This window comes from Crocuta crocuta, unplaced genomic scaffold (assembly GCF_008692635.1).
Source record: "Crocuta crocuta isolate KB4526 unplaced genomic scaffold, BGI_CrCroc_1.0 scaffold258, whole genome shotgun sequence".
NCBI lineage: Eukaryota > Metazoa > Chordata > Mammalia > Carnivora > Hyaenidae > Crocuta > Crocuta crocuta.
The window spans coordinates 4,506,916-4,529,763 of record NW_027532842.1 but is presented as its reverse complement, the minus strand read 5'-3'; the positions used below and the strand labels follow the sequence as shown (position 1 = coordinate 4,529,763).

The window sequence follows — 22,848 nt, the reverse complement described above, 5'->3', positions numbered from 1 at the left end:
TGCTCATTTTTCTGTTTCTATGGGAATGTCTCTATTTTGCCTTCATTTTGAAAAATTATTTTGCTGGGCGTAAGATTCTTTTGTTGACAGGTTTTTGGTTTTTTTTCCTTTCAGTACTGCCTTCTGACCGCATTTCTCTCTCTCCCTCTCTCTCTCTCTCTCTCTCTCTGTGTGTGTGTGTGTGAGAGAGAGAGAGAGAGAGAGAGACTGAGAGAGAGAGATGAGAAGTCATCTCTAAATCTTACTGGAACTCCCTTGTCCATGATTCATTTTTCTTGTTCTGCTTTCAATATTCTCCTATTGTTTTTGGCTTTCAACATTTTTGCTACAATGTGTGTGGGTACGGATCTCTTTGCAATTATCTCACATAAAGTTCACTGAGCCCCCTTGGATGTACAGATTCATGTTGTTCAACTAATGTGAAGCTCTTTAGTTACCATTTCCTTGAATAGTTTTGCTACTTCATTCTTTTTCTCCTCTGGGTCTTATACTCCCATTTGCCTATATCAGTGTGCTTAAAGGCTTCTCATACTTCTGAGTCTGTGCTCATTTTTCTTCATTATATTTTATCTCTGGTTTTCAGCTTACATTCTTTCCATTAATGTGGCATCAAGTTTCATCATTCTTTCTTCTTCCAGTTAACATTTACTGTTGAGCCCCTCTAATGAATTTTTCACTTTGGTTATTAAAACCTTTTCAACTCCATAAGTTTCATTTGGTTCTTTATTATAATTTCTCTCTCTCTTTTGACCATCTTTTTGATGTGCCTTCATACCTTTAAGGATTTCTTTTGGTTCTTTGAACATGTTTGTATTGGCCAATTTGAACTCTTTGTAACTGGGACATGTAGGCCCTGTCATAGGAAGCTTCGGTCGCCTACTTATTTCTTGGAGTGTGGGTCACGCCGTCCGGTCTATGCACGTCTTGTAATTTTTGGTGCTGCTGAAAACTAGGCATTTTACATAATATATTGTAGCCCCTCTCGATATTGATTTCCGTTCCCTGTCTTTGAGGCTTATATTTGTTTTGATGTTTATTTGTTCTGTGATTTGGCTGGCTATCTTAGTGAAGTCTGTTTCCGTGGTAGTGTGAAATCTTGGTATTGTTCCTTGGAAGGTGCAGCCCTGAGCAAGCACACGGTCACCTTGGTTTTATCTCGTCTGTATTGACACTCCTTTTCCCTGAATTTTCTATTAAGCTATCTGACTCATTTGGTATTACACCAGGTTTTAGGCTCCACTCATTACCCATGGGATATTCTACTGTTCTTGACAGTGTTCTGGGGGCATAAATTATACAGCAGTCTGATCCAATTAAATTCAGGCTGGGATGATTTTGAGACAAGTCTTTGAGATTTGTTCTCACCTCAGGAAGGCTATTTTTATCTGTTTCTGTCCCTGGTTCTCTATGATAAACTGATAGGCCTAAGGGTTAGCTGGTTGGTCTCAATTAACAATTTATTATCTTTGAGAACACCTCTAGACTTGAACTCTTCCCCCAGTGTGTTTCAGTCATTTCCTTTGGAAAGAGTTTTGGAACTCTCTTTTCTTATGAACTACCTCCTACCATAGGCAGAATCTTACTGCCACTACTTTTGGTGACAGTGAGGTTGCAGTCACTGGTCTTCTTGGCTTGCGTTCTGGGCAGTCTCTTGGAGATTCACTTCCCTACAAGCAAGCTGTGGTGAGAGTGATCAGGGATCCAGTTTTCTTGGCCTGTCTTGCTTGTCGTGGAGACTCTGTCCTGTGGACATAGGTTGATTGGAAAAGGAGAGGTCTAACCTCTTGGTCACACTCATCAGGAATTTGGCCTCTTCAACCTAAAGTTGGGGGCCAGGGATAAGAAATTCTGCTGGCCTGGCTCTCTGTAGGTACTATAACACTGGCTGATGATGGAGAATACTAGTAACCCTACACACTTGGCCACACCTGCCTGTAGTGGAGCTTCCATCAAGCCAGGTTGTGATGGAGATAGGGAAGGAGCAGGCCATGGCTACAATGCTCTCAATGCTCTCCCCGAGTTGCAGTAGGTTTGCTTGAATAAACGTTTGTCTTTAGGACAATATCCAGACAATATGCAGAGTGTCTTTTTATAGTTTTGACCATTTTTGCTCATCTAGGTAGGAGGCAGGTCCAAGGAGCTCCTCACAACTCCATCCTAAAAGGAACTTTTTGTAAACTTGTGATTTTGCTTTATTTGTTACCATTTGAAACTTTTGTCCATTTGTTTTTTACATTGAAGGCCTTTAAATGGCAGATCCATTCTTTTAAATTCCAACAAATACAACTCAAACTCAATATTTAAAAAATATGTCCAAACATCTCCAAAGGCAAGGGAATCAAGAGCAAAAATGAACTATTTGGACCTCATCAAGATTAAAAACTTCTGCACTGCAAGGAAACAATCAACAAAACTAATGGGAACAGATGGAATGGGAAAAGATAGTTGCAAATGACATATCAGATAAAGGGCTAGTATCCAAAATCTATATGGAACTCGTCAAACTCCACACCCAAAACACAAATAATCCAGTGAAGAAATGGGCAGAAGACATGAACAGACACTTCTCCAAAGAGGACATCCAGATGGCCAACAGACACATGAAACGATGCTCAACATCACTCATCACCAGGGAAATACAAATCAAAACCACATTGAGATACCACCTCACGCTGGTCAGAGTGGCTCAAATGAACAAGTCAGGAGACTCTAGATGCTGGTGAGGATGTGGAGACACGGGCACCCTCCTACACTGTTGGTGGGAATGTACACTGTTAAAATTAACAGTAGAACTCCCCTATGACCCAGCAACAGCACCGCGAGGAATTTACCCAAGGGATAACATGTACCCCAATGTTCATAGCAGCACTTTCAGCAATAGCCAAATCATAGAAAGAGCCTAAGTGTGCATCAACTGATGAATGGATAAAGAAGATATGGTTTATATATACAATGGAATACTACATGGCAATGAGAAAGAATGAAATCTGGCCATTTGTAGCAACATGGATGGAACTGGAGGGTATTATGCTAAGTGAAATAAGTCAGGCAGAGAAAGACAGATACCATATGTTTTCACTCATATGTGGAACAGGAGAAACTTAGTGGAGGACCATAGGGGAGGGGAAGGGGAAAAATAGTTAAGGAGAGGGAGGGAGGCAAACCATGAGAGACTCTTGAATGCTGAGAACAAACTGAGGGCTGATGGGGGGGGGAGAGGGGAAAGTGGGTGATGGGCATGTAGGAGGGCACGTGTTGGGATGAGCAGTGGGTGTTATATGGAAACCAACTTGACAATAAACTACTAAAATAAATAAATAAATGTTAAAAAATTAAAATTAAAAAAATAAAAAAATAAAAAATATGTCCAAGATAAAGGATATATTGCTAGTAATACCCAGTGAAAATTAAATCTGGTTAAAGAAAATCAATTCTATTTCACACCTTAATTTGTGGTTGTGAACCCATTATACAGCAATAGCACACTTCATAAATATATCTCTTACATTTAGATGTACTGGGCCCAGGTTACTCTGCTGAACTTCATAAATAATGTTATTTGGAAAATCGTATATCAGGAAAAGGAGACTTGGTCTAATAATAAAGTGTACTAAACTTGTGTTATAGTCCAAATTGAAGCATGAAGTTTGGGAAGTGAAATAAGAAAATAGACATAAATTTCAAACATACTAATATTCATTAGAATGATTGTGCTTTCTATCAGACCTGCCAACTCAAATATTTATGAAAAATGAACAATAAAAGCACTAATTCTCAATTTATATATGTCAGAGACAAAGAAAATGAGGTCTAAAGGTCAACTGTTAAATATCAGCTGGATTGTCATTTTAAATATAGGTGAATATTTTTAAATTCCCTTTTGCCTTCAGTTCTTTCTTTGGGGACAGACATACAGACAGACACACACACACACACACACACNACACACACACACACACACACACACACACACACACACACACACTGGTCTCAGTGAGAAAATATGCTATTTGTTGAATATATGAAACAATGAAGCCATTACCATTTTCCAGCATTTTCATGGGCAACCAGAAGAGAATGAAAGAATGGGCCAAAGCATTTATACACTGAAACCAAAACACCTAAAAAAAAAGCAAAGCAAGAAAGTTATGATAGAATGTTCATCTAAATCTAAAAATATGTGACATTATGAAATATACTTGCAGTTTGAAACACAATTATAAAACCAAAATGTTTTCCTGGACACGGAAAAAAATGCTTTTCTTTTTCTTCTGAAAGAAATGACTGTGAAACTGTAGGATATTATTTGAAAAGAAAACTCATTAAATATAAATGTGTAGGGTTAAAATATAGAATATTTGTTATAAAAGTTATAAAAACCTGAATTATCCAATGAAAAAAACCAGAAGTAGTAATTTTGAAAAGAAATAAAAGTATTTTCAATCCTTACACTGTAGTATTTTAAATATAATTTCTTTTATATAACACAATCTGCACCTTTATAGCACCACCCAGATTCTGGTCAAAGTAAATTTTAATAAGCCATATATAATTTTCTTACAGGAAATCTTAATAATGTAAAATCCCTAGGGTCAAACAAGAATACATTGGTTAGGAGACAGTAGAACAACAACAATAAACAAATGTTTGTTCTTTCAGTTCTAAATGTATCAGTTATTTTTATGCTTGCCAGGAAGACTTACAGATGAAGGACCGGAGAAGAAAAATATGTGGAAAAAACCTATCTGTCCTGTGACCTAAATTTCCTGAAGTAAAACTGTTTTTAGGAAAGAATGTAAGAAACCAGTTTAAAAACACAGCTAATGCCAAACTGGAAAACCTCAAGACGCATGGAACATTGGGCAGAATACACAGAAGTTTCTTAGTACTGGAGAAAAATTATCCTTGGATTTAGCACAACTCCTGTCTTTCCTAATAAATAATAAAATGCAGATCCAAAAGGATTAAATTGTTTCCAGTTAACGTGCTTGTATTCCAGAACAAAACTCAAGAATAGTCATGGTAATACAAAATAAAAAACTTTTGTGCACAGCAAAGGAAGCCATCAGGAAGACAAAAAGCCATCTTAACTAAATGGGAGAAGATATTTGCTAATGATTCATCCAGTAAGGAGTAAATTTCCAAAACATATTTTTTTTTGAAAAGTTGTATAATACACACACAAAAAACAATCTGATCTAAAAATGGGAAGAGAACTTAGACATTTTTCCAAAGACAACTTACAAATGGCCAACTGACACATGAAAAGATGGTCAACATCACTAATCATCAGCAAAAGGCAAATCAAAACCACAATCAGCTATCACCTAACACCTGTCAGAATGGACAGAATCAAAAAGATAAGAAATAACAAGTGTTGGTGAAGAGGTGGAGAAAAAAGACCCCTCATGCACTGTTGGTGGGAATGAAAACTGGTGCAGCCACTGAAGAAAACAGTATGGAGGTTTCTCAAAAAATTAAACATAGTAATACCATATGATGTAGTAATTCCACTACTGGGTATTTACCCCCAAAGAAAACAAAAACACTAATTCAAACCTATATATGCCCCCACTATATTTACTGCAGCATTATTTGCAATAGCCAGGATATGGAAGCAACCTGTGTCCATCCATAAATGAAGGCATAAAGAAGATGTGGCATATATATACAATGGAATATTGCTCAGCCATTAAAAAAAAAGTATGAGATCCCACTATTTGCAACAATATGGATGGGTCTAGAGGCTATTATGATAAGTGAAATAAATCAGGCAGAGAATGACAAATACCATACGATTTCACTTACATGTGTAATCTAAAAAATAAATGAACAAACCAAAAACATAAGATATCAATACAGAGAACACACTTTAAGTCGCCATAGGGGTGAGGGAGTGTAGGGATGGGAAAAATGAGTGAAGGGGATTGAGGCTTCCAGCTGTGGAATAAATAAGTCATGGGGATAAAAGGTACAGCCTAGGGAACATAGTTAATGGTATTGTAATAGTATTGTATGGTGACTAATGGCAGCTACACTTGTGAGCATAGCATAATGTATAGACTTGTTGAATCACTATGTTTACACCTGAAACTAATGTAGCATTGTGTGTCAACTATACTTCAATCAATCAATCACAGTAAAGGAAAAAATATATTCATGGTTATACAAAAATATCCATCACCTAGGACAAATCCAATTCGTAATTATCAGGCATTCAAAAAAAAAAAAAAGCAAAAAAACTACTATCCAAAATGAGGAGGTAAATAAACCAATTAAATCCAATCCACAGCCAACACAGATGTTAAAATTTGCAGACAAGGATGTTTAACCAGTATAACCCTATTCTTTTTTTTTTTTTGAAACAGTATTAACTCTATTCTTTATGTTTAAAAGCATAGTAGGGAAACAGAAGATATAAAAACCTTCCAAACAGAAATTTATTAGATTAAAAACTATAAATTTTGAGATTATAAATTTACTAGATGGCAGTAATGTAGATTCAATATTGCAGAAGAAGAAACTAATAGCATAGATATTGCAGAACTAAGTTGAAGACAAAATGATCACAAAATACCCCAAATTTAACAAAGAGGAGGATGTATAAAACAAAAGCATAGGTTCATTGAGGTTTTAGGCAACTTCAAGTGATCTAACATATGTACAATTGGAAGCAACAGAAGGAGAGAAGATAGGCCAGAAAAAATATTTGAAAATACAATGGCTGAAAATTTTCCAAATTTGATGTAAACCATAAACCAGGAAACTTTTCTTTATAAAGGACAAGATGGAAAGTATTTTATTCTTTGGAAGCCACATGATTTCCATTACAACTACTCAATTCTGCTGTTGTACCTCTAAGGTGATCACAGAGAATTTGTAAATGAATGGTCATAGCTCTTTCCCAATAAAATTTTATAAAAGTAGGCAAAGGACTAGATTTGTCCTATAGCCCATAGTTGGCTGGCCTTTTTTTTTTTTTAAACATTTATTTATTGATGAGAGAGAGAGAAACAGAGCATGAGCAGGGGAGGAGCAGAGAGAGAGGCAGACACAGAATCCGAAGCAGGTTCCAGGCTCTCAGCTATCAGCACAGAACCCGACACGGGGCTCGAACCCATGAACCACAAGATCATGACCTGAGCTGAAGTCAGATGCTCAACGGAATAAGCCACCCAGGCGCCCAACTGATCTTAATATAAACCTACAGATCCAAAACCTCAATGCACCCCATGCACAAGAATCATGAAGAAACAAGTCATCACAATCAAATTGCTCAAATCTGGTAATAAAGAAAAAAAAATCTTCAAAGCGGCCAGATGAGAAAAGACACAGAAAGGCTCATAAAGATGAGGATGACAGTAATTCCACATCAAAACAATGCAAGTAATGGGGCGCCTGGGTGGCTTAGTCGGTTAAGCATCCGACTTTCACTTAGGTCATGATCTCGTGGTTCCTGGGTTCGAGCCCCGTGTCGGGCTCTGTGCTGACTGCCAGCCTGTTTCAGAGTCTGTATCTCCCTCTTTCTCTGACCCTCCCCTGCTCACGCTGTCTCTCTCTCTCTCCTAGAAATAAATAAAAATATTTAAAAAACAACAACAACAATGCAAGTAAGACGATGGAAATTGCTGAAAGAAAGGCACCTGGGTGGCTCAGACCTGAGCGTCGGACTTTGGCTCAGGTCATGATCTCACAGTCTGTGGGTTCGAGCCCCGTGTCAGGCTCTGTGCTGACAGCTCGGAGCCTGGAGCCTGTTTCGAATTCTGTCTCCCTCTCTCTCTGCACCTCCCTGNAACCGACTAAGCCACCCAGGCGCCCCCAAAAATAACTTTCAAAGATGAAGGTGAAATGAAGACTTTTTGAGATATATAAAAACTGTAAGAGTTCACTGCCAGCAGATTTGCACTATAAGAAATGTTAAAGGAAGTCCTTCAGGCAGAAGGAAATTAGAACAAATAGTAATGTGAATCTACACAAAGGATAGATTACTGGAAGTAACAAAAATATGGGTAAAGATCTAAGTGTTTCTCTTACTATTTAAGTCACTGTTAAAAACAATTATTCAAACACAAATGTTATTATGGTGTGGGATTTTTAACATATGTAAAAGTAACGTGTATGACAACATTGGTCCAAAGGTCAGAAGAAGAGAAATGGAGGTATATATACTATTAAGGTTTTTACACTGTATGTAAATTAGTCTATCACTTGAAGCCATACTATACTAATGTAACAACTTATAGTATAAACCCTAAAGCAACTTCTTTAAAAAAAAACTTACAACTAAGAAGCCAAAAAAGAGATGAAATAGGAATCACAAAAATTAATCCAAAAAAGTCAGAACAAGAGAAAAAAATTATAATTAGGAAAAATCAAAAATATATGGGAAGATGGTTAAGTTTGAACCAAAACACATCAATAAACATATTAAATGTAAATGCTTTAAACACTCAGGATAAAGGCAGATGATCAGATTGGATAACAAAGCAAGACTCCAAAGTGCCTACTAGAAGACACAAATAGATTATAAGTAAAGTGATAGAAAGGATATATCATAGAAACACTAAGGAAAGCTGGAGTTGTCACATTACTATCAGACAGAATATAGATCAAAGGAGAAAATAACAAAGGTAATTTCTTAATGAAAAAGAGATCAATCAAGACAATATAACAATCCTAAACATTTATACACCTAAAAACAGAACTTCAAACTACTTGAAGCAAACGTGATAGAACTTCAAAGGGATACAGATGAATCCACACTTTGGGTTGGAGACTTTAGTTCCTTTCCAACTGAGAAATTGGACAGAAAATTAGTAAGAGGGGCGCCTGGGTGGCTTAGTCAGTTAAGTGTCCGACTTTGCTTGGGTCATGATCTCGGCGGTTCGTGGGTTCGAGCCCCGTGTCGGGCTCTGTGCTGACTGCCAGCTCAGAGCCTGGAGCCTGTTTCAGTCTGTGACTCCCTCTCTCTCTGACCCTCCCCTGCTCATGCTGTCTCTCTCTCTCTCTCCTAGAAATAAATAAAACATTAAAAAAATTTAGAAAAAAAAAGAAAATTAATAAGAATGTAGAAGTTTGAACGCTATGAAGGTAACCTCATTTAACATTCTGTTCAAGTAAAGATGAAATATTTATCAGATAGACCATATTCTGAGCCATGAAGCGAGACTCAATACATTTTAAAAGGCCCATGTTTCTTCCAGGCATCTATATGTTTTTTAATTGAAGTATGATTAACATACATGGTTATATTAGTTTCAAGGGTACAATATAATGATTCAACAATTCTAAACACTACTCAGTGCTCACCATGATAAGTGTACTCTTGATTCCCTTTATCTATTTTACCCATCCTCCTACCCACGTCTCATCTGGAAACCACCAGTTCATTCTCTGTATTTAAGAGTCTACTTTTTGATTCTTTTTTTTTCCCTTTGTTCATTTGTTCCTTAGATTCCACGTATGAATAAAATCATACGGGATTTATCTTTCTCCGATTGACTTATTTCACTTAGCATTATACCCTATAGGTCCATCCATGTTGTTGCAAATGGCAAGAATTCATTCTTTTTATGGCTGAGTAATATTCCATTGCATATATACACCACATCTTGGTTTTTTTTCTTTTATAGTTTATTGTCAAGTTGTCTCCTTATAACACCCAGTGCTCATCCCAACAAGTGCCCTCCTCCATGCCCATCACCCATTTCCTCTCTCCCCCACCCCCATCAACCCTCAGTTTGTTCTCAGTATTTAAGAGTCTCTTATGGTTTGCCTCCCTCCCTCTCCTTAACTATTTTTCCCCTTCCCCTCCCCCATGGTCCTCTGTTAAGTTTCTCCTGTTTCACATATGAGTGAAAACATATGTATACCACATCTTCTTTACCCATTCATCTACTGATGGACACTTAGGTTGCTTCCATATCTTGGCTATTGCAGATAATGCTGCAATAAATACATGGGCACATAGGGATTAAATATGCAAAATATGTAAAGAACAAAGAAGGTTTTTTTTAAAATACAAGTTCAGCTCAATACCAAAGAGACAAATAATGTGACTTACAAATGGATAGATGACCTGAATAGACATTTTCCCAAAGAAGACATACAGATGGCCAAGTGACACACGAAAAGATGTTCAACATCACCAATCATCATGGAAATGCAAGTCAAAACCACAATGAGATATCAATTTATACCTGTCAAAATGGCTGAATGAAAAAACTCATGAAATAAGTGTTGGTGAGAATGTAGAGAAAAAGGAACCTTTATGTACTGTATAAATGCAAATCGGCACATCCACTGTGGAAAACAATATGGCGGTTACTCAAAACCCTAAAAATATAATTATCATGTGATCTAATTATGGCACTTACGATGGTATTTACCCAAAGAAAACAAAAATACTAATTTGAAAAGATACTCGCAGGCGTCTATATATTTTGAAAGCTTCACTAATGATGGAGATGCAGTTGGCTTTACTCTAAACCTCAACTCTGTGATCCCAGGAAGAAATCATTCCAAAAGAACCACTTGTCTCACCTAAAAGTAGGCCTAAGACCCTCGTTTGTATTTTCCAGGACCGCCCCACTGCTCCACATGATGCCTGAGGCTGCTCAGGGCACAATTTGTGGGGCCCTATGGGCGCCTCCTTGGGCACCCCCCTTCTTTTTCTTAAGGTTTCCCTCTGCCACACACTGTTATTTAAATCTCAGTTCCCTGGATGAACTAAACTACAAGGTAAATGATTGCACAAGGCTGCATTCCTTGGTTTTTAACTTCTTTTTTAAGCATCAGAGGAGGAAAGGACCAAAGGTACCTTTGGAGCTGAGGTGAAAACCTGCATTACGGCCTCTGTTTACCTTTGTGTTGAAGATTTCCCCTGCCTGAGACATCCTGTAGAGCTGTGGATACCTCAGCAGGCTCTTCTCACTGCAGCACTGCTCAAAGATCCCCAGAGTAAGAGGTGGTAATGAAGTGAAAATCTACACGGAAAACAAGGTTTTATTAAGAAGAACTTTCAGTCTGTAACTGAGTTAGTGATATTGTAATAGCATCCCTTTCCCGACTTTGATAATGTATTACTACTGTTGAGATATCATTAAGGGGGTAGCTGGTTGAAGGATACACAGAACTATTTTTGCATCTTCTGGTAAGTCTTAAGCTATTTAAAAATAAAAATTATTTACAAAGAAGATATTAATGTGTCACATAGATTCAAACACGTTGCCACATCATGACTTAATTTTCTGTTCCAATCCTTTGACTCAGGAGGTTATAACTGTGTAAGTGTTGTTTTATGAGCATAAAATGAATACTTTTTCCTTCTGTTTAATGACCATAAAACAAATTGACTACCCAGATATTTTAATAATAGGCATAAGACAGATCCATACATCTACCAATAATGACATATCCCTCTGTATCCTTCATAAGAACCAGTTATTTAAAATATTTTTAATGTTTATTTATTTTTTTAGAGAGAGAGAGAGAGACACAGAATGTGAGTGGGGGAGGGACAGAGAGAGAGACACACACACAGACTCCGAAGCAGCTCCAGGCTCTGAGCTGTCAGCACAGAGCCCGACGCGGGGCTTGAGCCCAAAAGGAGTGAACGCATGACCTGAGCCGAAGTCGGACACCACCCACCAAGTCACCCGGNCAAAAATTCTTTATCTTCATTATTACTATCAGAAAGAGATGTTTCCCATTTGTTTCTTAAAATATTTTATTAACAATCATGTCAACAACCATATTACATGAAAAATTCATGATCCTTTAGAAAGTTCTGGACCTTGTCAAGGAGGCAACGCTGTAACAACAGATACAAAAATATGAGAAAAAATGGGGAAGTAAGGGACAAGTTTAAAAAGGAGAAGAGAGGAGAAAGGAAAGGAGAGAGAAAACGAGAGAAGAAAGCAGCAGGAAGATAGGCGTGCATGGACTGTGTCCACTGACAATGGAGAAGTGCTATCAAAGAGACTTCGTGGAAAAGGGACACTGAATTTACAGATTTCTGCTCCATTTTGTTTCTGTTCCTGTGGCAGCTTAACTGGGGATTCTTCACAAAGAGCAACAAAAGTCAATGAGCAGGCATTGTTCACACCTTGGGGCCTCTTACGTTTGCCATTGTCTCATTGGCCAAATCAAGTCACATGACCAGACCCAGAGTCCGTGTGGATGGGTACACCAAAGGTGTGGATACAGGACACAAACAGATTGGGGGACCTTTGTTATAACAGTCTAACACAACATGTGACTTAATGTAGACTTTCTAGAGTTCTGCACAAAATGTTGACAGCAACTAAAGCATTACTACTTTTCCAGTTTTGTTTTTTTGTTTTTGTGTTTTTTTTTTTTTTGGCTTATGCACCAGCTAGAACCTGCTTACAATGTTGAATAGAAGTGGTAAGAACGTTCATTCTTCTTCTTGATTTTTTTTGGTTTTGCCATTAGGTATGATGTTAGCTGTAGGTTTTTCAGAGAAGCACTTCTCCTAGTGCTTCTCAGAATGAGTGATAAATTCTCTCAAGTGTCTTTACTGCATTTATTGAGATGATTATATGGCTCTTCCTTTAAAAAAAAAATTTTTTTTTAGAGAGAGAGAGAGCATGTGTGTGTGCAGGGGTGAGAGGCAGAGGGTGGGGGAGAGAGAGAATCTTAAGTACTCCCTGTGCTCAGCACAGAGGTTACTACCTGAGCAGAAAACAAGAGTCGGACATTCAACTGACTGAGCCACTCAGGTGCCCCTTCCTTTTAAATCTTATAAAAAGGTCTATTACACTGAATTTTAAATAGTAAACCAAACTGCATTTCTGAGATAAATCCTAGTTTGTCAAAAAAAATTTTATATTGCTGGATTTGATGTGCTAGAATTTTTTGTATCTACAATCATGAGAGATATGAGACTGTAATATTCTATCCTGCAATACCTTTGTCTGTTTTGACGTCTGGGTAATGCTGCATCATAAATGAGTTAGGAAATTTCCTCCTCTCTCTTCTGGAAAAGTTTGTCTGTATTTGTTAACATTTCTGAATATTTAATATATGGGAAGGTTTATACCTAAGAATTTAAAAATTTTAATAGATATGGGGCTATTAGGGTTATCTATAGAGTAGAATTTAGTGATTCATCACTTACATATAGCACCCAGTGCTCATCCCAACAAGTGCCCTCCTCAGTGCCCCTCACTCATTTAGCCCATCCCCCACCCATCTCCCCTCCAGCAACCCTCAGTTTGTTCTCTGTATTAAGAGTCCTTTATGGTTTGTCTCCCTCTGTTTCTAATCTTATTTTCCCTTCCCTTCCCCTACATTCATCTGTTTTGTTTCTTATATTCCTCATATGAGTGAAATCATATGGTATTTATCTTTTCTATGGAGCATTCAGACCATTTACATTTAAAGTAATTATTGATAGGTATGTACCTATTGCCGTTTTGCTGGTGACCATGTATTTGACCATAACTTTGACTTTTTTTTTTTTTTTACGTTTATTTATTCTGAAAGAGAGAGAATATGAGTGGGAAGGGGCAGGGAGAGAGAGAGAATTCCAAGCAGATTTCACATTATCAGTGCAGAGCCTAGTGTGGGGCTTGATCTCAAGAACCATCATATCATGACCTGGGCTGAAATCAAGAGTCAGATGCTTAACCAACTAAGCCACCCAGGTGCCTCTGCTTTGAACTCTTTATTGGTTATCTCCCTTTCATTCAGTTCTTTCTCTGAAGCTTTTGTCTTATTTCACTTGGAGCATATTCCTCTGTCTCTGTATTTTACTTGACTTTCTGTGTTTTGTTTTTATGAATTAGGTGGAATAACTATTTCTCCTAGCCCTGGAGGAATGGTCTTGTGTATGACTGTCCCCTGTGTAGATTGTGTGTGTGTGTGTGTGTGTGTGTGTGTGTGGTGACTTTGGCTGGCATGGGATGAGTCCCACATCACGCCACACTGGGCCTGTCCTGATACAGTAGATGGAGCCGAAGTGGGTTTGGGTTGGAGTGATCCTAGGGCACATGGCACAGAGGGTGTCCTGGCAGACAGCTGAAGCTGAAGTGAGTGCCAGGCAGGGAGATCAGAGGCTTTCTGCATTGAGGGTAGATGGCAAGACCGCGAAAGCTGAAGTGGGCACAGGCTGGGGGGCTCTCCACACAGAGGGAACCCTAGTGGCACAGCTGGAGGTGAAGCGAGTGCAATCTGGGGTGTCTCAAAGCACCCAGTGGAAGGGGCGCCCTGGCGAGGTGGCTGGCCCTGAGGTGGGCGGGGTCAGCAGGAGCGCAGGGCTCTGCAGAGCCGGCCCGGAGGGTGCCGGCCAGAGACTCCCAGGACGAGGCACTGGGGGCGCCCTGGGCCTGCTGTGTTTCATGGTGCTTGGTGGCGGGATGAGTGGTGCTGGTGTAGACTCCTGTCCCGGGCGCCTGGAGGCGGCAGGCTGGCGAGGACACCCCCACCCTGCTCAGTAAGGAGAGTTTACTGAAGGTTTACTCTGAAGGTCGGAGTCCATTTACTTAACTTGCCATTTAATTATATCACTATCTGCTACGTACTTTCTAATAAACTATGTTTACTCGATTTTTACATAGTTAGCATTTTTTAGGATTTTTAGGATATCTAGGATATGTAATCATTAGGGTAATTACAGTGTAATTATAAATGTGGTTGATTCAAATCTACCATCATCTTTTTTCTTCTATTTGTTGCCTTTAGTCTTCCTCTTTACCTTATATCCTGACTTCTTTTGAAGTAATTGAGTATTAAGATTTTATTAATACTCTATTAATAATACTCTCTATTATTGGTTCATTAGCTACAACTTCCGGGGGGTTTAGTTGCTCTTTAAAATTTACAGCATCCCTATGCAGTGTATCACAAAATTCAAATAATAGTACACTCCCACATCTTTCCTCCATTCTTTGTGCTATATTTATCATACTTGTAATTCTAAATTAGTGACAGTTCCCAGAATACATTATTAATTTTGTTTTAAACAGTTATCCGTCATCATGATTGAAAATGAGGGGAAGAGGGAAAGTGTCCTATAAATTCCCACATAACTAACATTTCTGTTCCTCTTTATTTCTTTGGGCAGATCCAGATTTCATCCTGACATACTTGTACTTTTGTTTGAAGAGCTTTCTTTTACATTTCAACTATTACAGGTCTTCTGGTGATGAATTTTCTCTCTTTTTGGTTCATTTTCAAAAGATGTTTTTACTGGGTACAGAAAATTGGGTAAGTGAATTTTTTTTCTTTCTTTCAGAACTTTAAAGATATTCCATTGCCTTCTGCCCTGCATGGTTTTCAATGAGAAATCAGCTTTCATTCACACATTTGTTTTTCTGTACATATTATTTGCTTATCTGGTTGATTTACAGATTATCCTCGTGACCACTGATTTTGAGCAGTTTGGTTATGAAGAATATTTGTGTGTTTTTCTTTAGGCTTCTTCTTGGAATTTGTTGAGATTCTTAGATTTGTGAGTGTATAGCTTTCTTCAAATTTGACATTTTCAATCACTGTTTCATCTTTCTTTTTTGAAACTGTAAATATATGAAAATTAGAATGCTTGATATTGTCCCAAGACGAAATGAGGCTCTGTTACCTTTTTTCTAATTTTTCATCTGTGCATCTGTATTGTTATGTCTCCATATTTACTGATCTAATTCTTGAATTTTCTAATTACTCTTCATCCCATACAGGAAAATGTTCATTTCCTATTTGTATTTTCATCATAAGGTTTTATTTGGCTCTATTCTAAGTCTTCTGGTTTTTTTCCTCATTATGTTCATGTCTTCCTTTATACATCCATGCACATGTTCATAAGATTTAAAGTACTTGCTTTGAGTCCTTACTACTAATCCCATCATCTTTATGATTTCTATCTTTTCTTATTGACTTATAATTTTCACCTTATGGATTTTATTTTCCTATTTCTTTGCATGACTGATATCTTTTATTGGATGCACAACAGTGAATTTGTGTTGTTGAGTATTTAATTTTCTTCTTTAAGTATTGCCTGCCTATGTTCTGACCTGCAAATTAGTTTTATGCTTTTTAGGGTTGCTTTTAAGTTTTGTTATGATGGGTCCAGACTAGTGTTTATTATAGGTCTGACTTATCCTTAGCCCTGAATTACCTCCAGGAGGTCAGCCTACTGCTTTATAGCGGTTCGTTCCCTACCTCGGGGTAGGGACTTTGCTCATGCATTCACAGGGGTCAGCTGCACATCTCCAGAGCCCCTCTTTCTGTCTGTCTCTCTCTCAGTATAGTTCCCTCTTTGACATTCTAGCTGCCTTGGCCCACTGAGCTCCAGCCTCTGTGTCTTCAAGTCATTAAGACACCTGGCCTTTCTTTTGGGTCCATCTTCCTGCACTGTGGCCTGGAATATGCCTTCTCTCAAGGGTCACGGCCATGAGCAGCCTGTTGTTTAATGTTTGAAAATCATTGTTTTATGTATTTTGTCTGATAGTATAGGTTATTTCCGGCAGGAGGGTATTCCTATAGCTGTTAGTCATGCATGGGAAGAAGCAGAAATTATATATGACCTCCAGAAATAGTATGACAACTGATTTAAATTTAGCTATCAAATAAACAATCTCTTTTATTGCCAGTAACTATTTAAAATGTCCTAGGCCTCATCTTTTTTCCCATCTGTAAAATATATTCATAATGGGATAATATTGAGTAAGTCAGTGGATATTAATAAACCATTTTTGTCCTAAAACATCCATAATTTTAAGTTTCCCACTGTAGCCCTCATTTACTGTTTATTAAAAAAAAAAGGCAGTTTCTGTGCTTTCCTTCATTAAAGGAAAAAAAATATGACTCCACTGATCAATACCTGTGGCCTCTGCATTCATATGTTCTTTTTTTTTTATCATTTTTAAAATGTTTTTTTATTTTATCATTTTTTAAAATATATTTTTAATTTATTTTGAGAGAGGGAGAGAGAGAATCCCAAGCAGGCTCTGTGCTGTTGGCACAGAGCCCAACATGGGGCTTGATCGCATGAACCATGATATTGTGACCCAAGGCAAAATCAGGAGTCGGACACTTAACCAGCAGAGGCCACCCAGGTGCCCCCATAGTGAATTCTCTAACACGGAGGAGAATTCAGAGAGGAGAATTTTCTAACACTGCCATCCCTACCGCGGTATGTAATGAAACTTAACAAACAAACAAAAAATGTTGAGTACTGTCATCTGTAACCAAGAGCCTGGTAGAGATAACTGTGTATGACCTCAGATTCACTGGTGTCGTGCACTAGCCAAATACATCCGGCAATGACATGGACACAACTGTAACTGTTCATAGCACCAGACATCTCTGTGTTGTTGAACGACACTCCATGACTTCTGTCTGTGCTGTTTCAGAGTTTAAGCTCCTGGAAAACAGAACTTTAGGGATTAAGGCACACAGCATCCAGATTATAATATGACTCTGATGATGCAGTTCAAAAGAAAAGTCATGATATGCTCACTGGGAGCCTAATTTTTATCCTAGGTTTCCCTAACCTCTAATCTTTAAAGTGGAATAAACAATAATACAAGAAAAATCTGCTATGATTGAAACCATGTGTGGAGAGCCTGGGCTTCTGCAGGATGTGTCGCAGCAACAAAGGGTCTAAAGATGTATTTGTGCTGCCTGCTATGTATACAGATGATTGACTTAGATACACTTCCCAGACATAAACAGTAAAGGAATGTCACCAAAGTTCTGCCTGCTCTCAGAGAGATGGAGAATGCTTACCACGTTGTATAAGCTGATGCACCAACGTTCAAATATAATCTGCCCAGAAAATCCATTGACAAAGGCGAACCAAAGCTGAAAGAGAAGAAAGTCATCAAGTGTTATATCAACACTGATCTAAGTGTTTCCAGTCACTGAAGTACTTCAAATACTATACTTTATCATTCTTTTTTCCATGTCATCAAATGGAACTTGGCCAAAATGTAAACAAAATCAAGCTTGAGTGTTTGAGCTTAACAGAAAGGCAGTTCATTTATTTTAGAATTTTATTTCAGTCTTTTTTTGGTAGAGAAAGAACAATTTCAATGAAATACTTGGATCTAATTGTCCAATAATGCACTGTTTCAGGAAAGAATGATCTTGAGTTGAAAAGGTTCAGAATGGTTTTGTCTGTGGTGTCAGTGCACTGTCACACCTGTAACTAATAACGTTTGTAAGTGGCCCAGCTAAAGGAAGGAAAACTCCTGATTCAAAAACTCTATGCCCCTCTAGGTCTACTGCAACATTATTTAAATGGCAAAAATGGGGAAGCAGCCCACCTGTTCATCAAGAGATGAATGGATAAAGAAGAGGTGGTATACATACAGGGAAATGTTACTCATCCATGGAATAGTGTGGGATCCCACCATTTGCAATAACATGGACGGTCTAGAATGTGTAATGCTGAGTGAAATAAGTCAGAGAAAGACAAATACTCGATGATTTCACCCCCGTGTGGCATTTAAGAAACAAAATCAACCGACCAACCAACCAAAAATCAGACCCTCAAATATAGAGAACAAACTGGGATTTGCCAGAGGGGAGGTGAGTGAGAGGATGGGTGAAATAGATGAAAAGGATGGGGATTAAGACTATACTTATTGTGATGAGCACTGAGTCATGTATGAAATTGTTGAATGACTATGTTGTATACCTGAAACTAATATAACAATATATATTAATTATACTTGATTAAAAATTTAAGGCAAAGGACTTGGAATACCTACAACAATTTTTAAAATATGGAGTGAAAAGAATCACTCTCCCTGATGGTAAGGCTTACAGTATTGCTACAGGATTCAAAGTAGTGCGGTTTTGGCAGAAGAACAGACACAAAAATCAAGGAATCAAATTAAAGAACCCAGGAATAGATCTACATAAACATGTCCAACTTATTTAAATTATGGTAAGAAATATAGCCAATCTTAAGTGCACAGTGCAGTACTGTTAAGTGTATTCACATTGCTGTGCAACGAATCTCCAGAACTTTTTCATCTTGCAGAACTGAAACTCTATATCCCCTGAACAAGTCCCCATATCCCCATACCCTCAACCACTGGTAACCACCACTCTACTTTGTCTCTATGAATTTGACTATTTTAGATACCTCATGTGAGTGGAATCATACACTATTTGGCTTTTTGTGTCTTAGCCAATGTCCTCAAGGTTCATCCATATTGTAGTGTGTGTCAGAATTTACCTTCTTTCTCAGGCTGAATAATAATCCATTGTATTTATATATCACATTTGGGTTATCTATTCGTCTGTCAGACGTTTGGGTTGCTTCTACTGCTTGGGTATTGTAAATAATGCTGCAGTGAACATAATGTGTGAACATCTCTTCAGGATTCTTGTTTTCAGTCTTTCAGATACATACTGAGAAGCAGAATGGCTGAATCATATGGTAATTCTATTTTTAAGTTTTGAGGAGTCATCATACTATTTTCCACAGTGGTTGCGCCAGTTTTTATTCCCACCTGCAGCTCACAGGAGTTCACTTTCTCCACACCCTCACCAACATTTGTTATTCTCTGGGGGGCTTGTTTTTTAATAGTAGCCATCCCAATGGATGTGAGTAGTATCTGATTGTGGTCTGGATTTACATTTCTCCTGTGATTTTTGGTGTTGAACATTTTTTCATATGCTTTTTGGCCATTTATACACTATCTCGACAGAAATGTCTATTCAAGTTCTTTACCCAATTTTATATCAGATTGTTTGATTTTTTTGTTGTTGAGTTACAGGAGCTGTTTCATTATTCTAGATACCAGCTTATGAGATATATAATTTGCAATTATTTTCTCATATTCTATAGGTATTTTTACTGTGTTGATTGTCACAACACAGAGGTCTTAACATTTGATGTAGAACCACTTGTCTGTATTTGCCTTTGTTGCATATGCTTTCATGCCATGCCCAAGAAAATTACTGTCAAACACAATGTCATGAAGATTTTCCTTTTTTTTTTCCTTATAAGAGGTTTATAGTTTTAGATCCTTAATCAATTTTCAGTTAACATTTGTAAATGGTGTAAGTCCCGCCAACATTTGCTGAAGGGGAGATCCTTTCTCCATTATGTAATCCTGGTGTTTTCAAAGATCACTTGACCATATACATTAGGATTTATTTCTGGGTTCTTTATTTTATTCCATTGGTCTATATGTCGGTCTTTATGCCAGTGAAACACATTTTAAATACTGTAACTTTGTATATGTTCTGAAATTAGGGAGTATGAGACTTCTTAGTTCTTTTTCAAGATTGTTTTGACTACTCAAGCTGCTTTAAGACTCCATATGAATTTTAGGATGAATGTTCCTATTTCTCCAAAACATATTTGGGATTTTTAAAGGGATTGCATAGAAATTAGCAGATCAATATTGTCACCTTAACAATATAAACTTTTACAATCCATGACTGTGTGATATCTTTCCATTTATTTGTATCTTCTTCAATTCATTTCAGCAATATTTTGTAGTTTTTGGTGTACAAGTGTTTTTCCACCTTGGGTAAGTTTATGCCTAAGTATTCCTCTGTATTCCTTCTGGTGCTATTATAAATGGATTTTTTTCTTAATTTCTTTTTTTGATAGTCGGTTATTAGTGTACATAAATACAACAGATTTTTGTATGTTGATTTATATCCTGTTACATTATTGAATTTATTAGTTCTGATCATTATTTTGTGACATCTTTAGGATTTTCCACATATAAGATCTCGTCCTCTGCAAACAGAGACAATTTTACTTATTCCTTTCTGATTTGAATGCTTTATTTCTTTTTCTTGTCCAGGTGCTCTTACGGAGACTTCCAGTACTATGCTGAACGGAAGTGGTGAGAGCAGGCTCATTGCCTTGTTCCTGATCTTAGAGGAACATCTGTCACCACTGATCATGATACTAGCTATGGGATTTTCATATATGGCCTTTCTTATGTTGAGGTAGTTTTTCTTCTTTTTAGTGTGTTGAGTGCTTTTATCATGTAAGACTGTTGAATTTCATCAAACACTTTTTCTACATCAATTGAGATGATCATGTGGGTTTTTTTTCCCTCTGTTGACTGATTTTCATATACTGAACCACCTTTGCATTCCAGGGTACGGTGTATATTCCCTTTACTGTGCTGTTGAATTCAAGTTGCTAGTATTTTGCCAAGGATTTTTGCACCTATATAAATCAGGGATGTAGGTGAGTAGCTTTCTTATACTGTTTTCTCGTGTCTTGTAATGTAGTTTTGGTTTTACAGTAATGCTGGACTGATAAAATGAGTTTGTGTTACTCTAATTTTTTTTGTAAGAGTATTAGAAAGATAGTAATTCTTCTTTGAGTGATTGGTATAATTTGCCAGGGATGTACTTGATTACTGATCTAATCTCCTTACTAGTTATAGTCTGTTGATATTTCCTATTTCTTTATTACTTGCCCATCTGATTTTTGACAAAGGTGGAAAATCAGTTTAATGGAAGGATAGCCATTTCATCAAATGGCACTGAAGTAATTGAATTCCATGGGCAAAAGAAATAGACAATCTAAGTCCTCCATTGTACACAAAAATTCACTGCAAATGGATCATGACATTAAGTGTAAAACACAAGACTTTTAGGAAACTACACAGAGGAATATCTTGGGAATCTAGAGCCAGGCAAAGAGTTTTTTTGACATAGAACCAAAACATGATCCATAAAAGGAGAATTTGTAAATTGGACCACTTCAAAATTAAAACCTTTATACTCTGACTCTATTAAGATGACAAAACAACGTGATACAGACTGGAAGAAAATATATGCAAACTGCATATCTGCCAAAGGACTAATGTCTAAAATATGTGAAGGACTCTCAAAAATTAACAGTAAAAAAAATTTTAGTTAGAAGATGGGCAGACACATTTCAAATTAAGAAGATATATAGATACCGAAGAAGTACATGAGAAGACTTTCAACATCATTTGCACTTGCAGAAATGCAATTTAAAACCACAATGAGGGGGTTGCCTGGGTGGCTCAGTTGGTTGAAGCTCAGGTCATGATCCCAGGGTCATGGGATCAAGTCCCAGAGTTGAGCCTGCTTAAGATTCTTTCTCTCTGCCCCTCTCCCCCACTCTCTTTCTGTATAAAATAAAATAAAACCACAATGAGATATCACTACACCCATCTATCATAATGCCTAAAATACTAAATAGCGATAATATCAAATGCTGGTAAAAATCCCGAGAAACAACATAACAGATACTTTGCTGCTAGGAATTGAAAATGGTAAAGTCATTCTGGAAAGTAGTGGGGAGTTTCTTTTAAAACTAAATATGCAACTACCATGTGATCCAGCAATTGTACTCTTGGACATTTGTCCTAAATAAGTGAAAACTTGTGTTTGCACAAAATCTTTATACAGATGCTCTTCAACAAGTGGATGATAAATGTTATGGTACGGGAACAAATGATCCAAGCTGAGGGAACAGCTTGGATCAAGCTGAAGGGAATTATACTGACTAGAATAAATCCAATCTCAAAAGGTTATACACTACACAACTCTACTTTTATAGCATTCTTTTTAAGTTTATATCTTTTGAGAGAGAAAGCATGAGCAGGGGTGGGGTGGGGAGAGAGAATCTCAAGCAGGCTCTACACTGTCAGTGCAGAGTCCAACATGGGGCTTGATCTCACAAACTGAGATCCTGAGCTGAAGTCAGGATCTTCTCTGATGCTTAACCAACTGAGCTAGGCACCCCTACTTTTATAGCATTCTTGAAAGTACACAGTTATAAGGACAGGAACAGATTAGTCACTGTCAGAGGTTAGGGATGGATGTGGATATAAAGGGGTAGCATGAGTGGGATCCTTGTGATGGAAC

The 22,848-nt window shown here is 37.5% G+C and overlaps 1 protein-coding gene across 1 annotated transcript in view; it reads right to left on the bottom strand.

Annotated features, from left to right (window-relative positions):
* The window catches only part of LOC144216133 (phospholipid-transporting ATPase IB-like), a 194,503-nt gene that overhangs the window by 43,889 nt on the left and 127,766 nt on the right, over positions 1-22,848 (bottom strand). The window contains exons 29-31 of the mRNA XM_077745421.1: positions 17,749-17,823; positions 10,863-10,985; positions 4,043-4,121 (exon numbers count right to left, since the gene is read on the bottom strand). Of these exons, the coding sequence (XP_077601547.1) occupies positions 4,043-4,121; positions 10,863-10,985; positions 17,749-17,823 (277 nt within the window). The remainder of the gene's footprint in view (positions 1-4,042; positions 4,122-10,862; positions 10,986-17,748; positions 17,824-22,848) is intronic.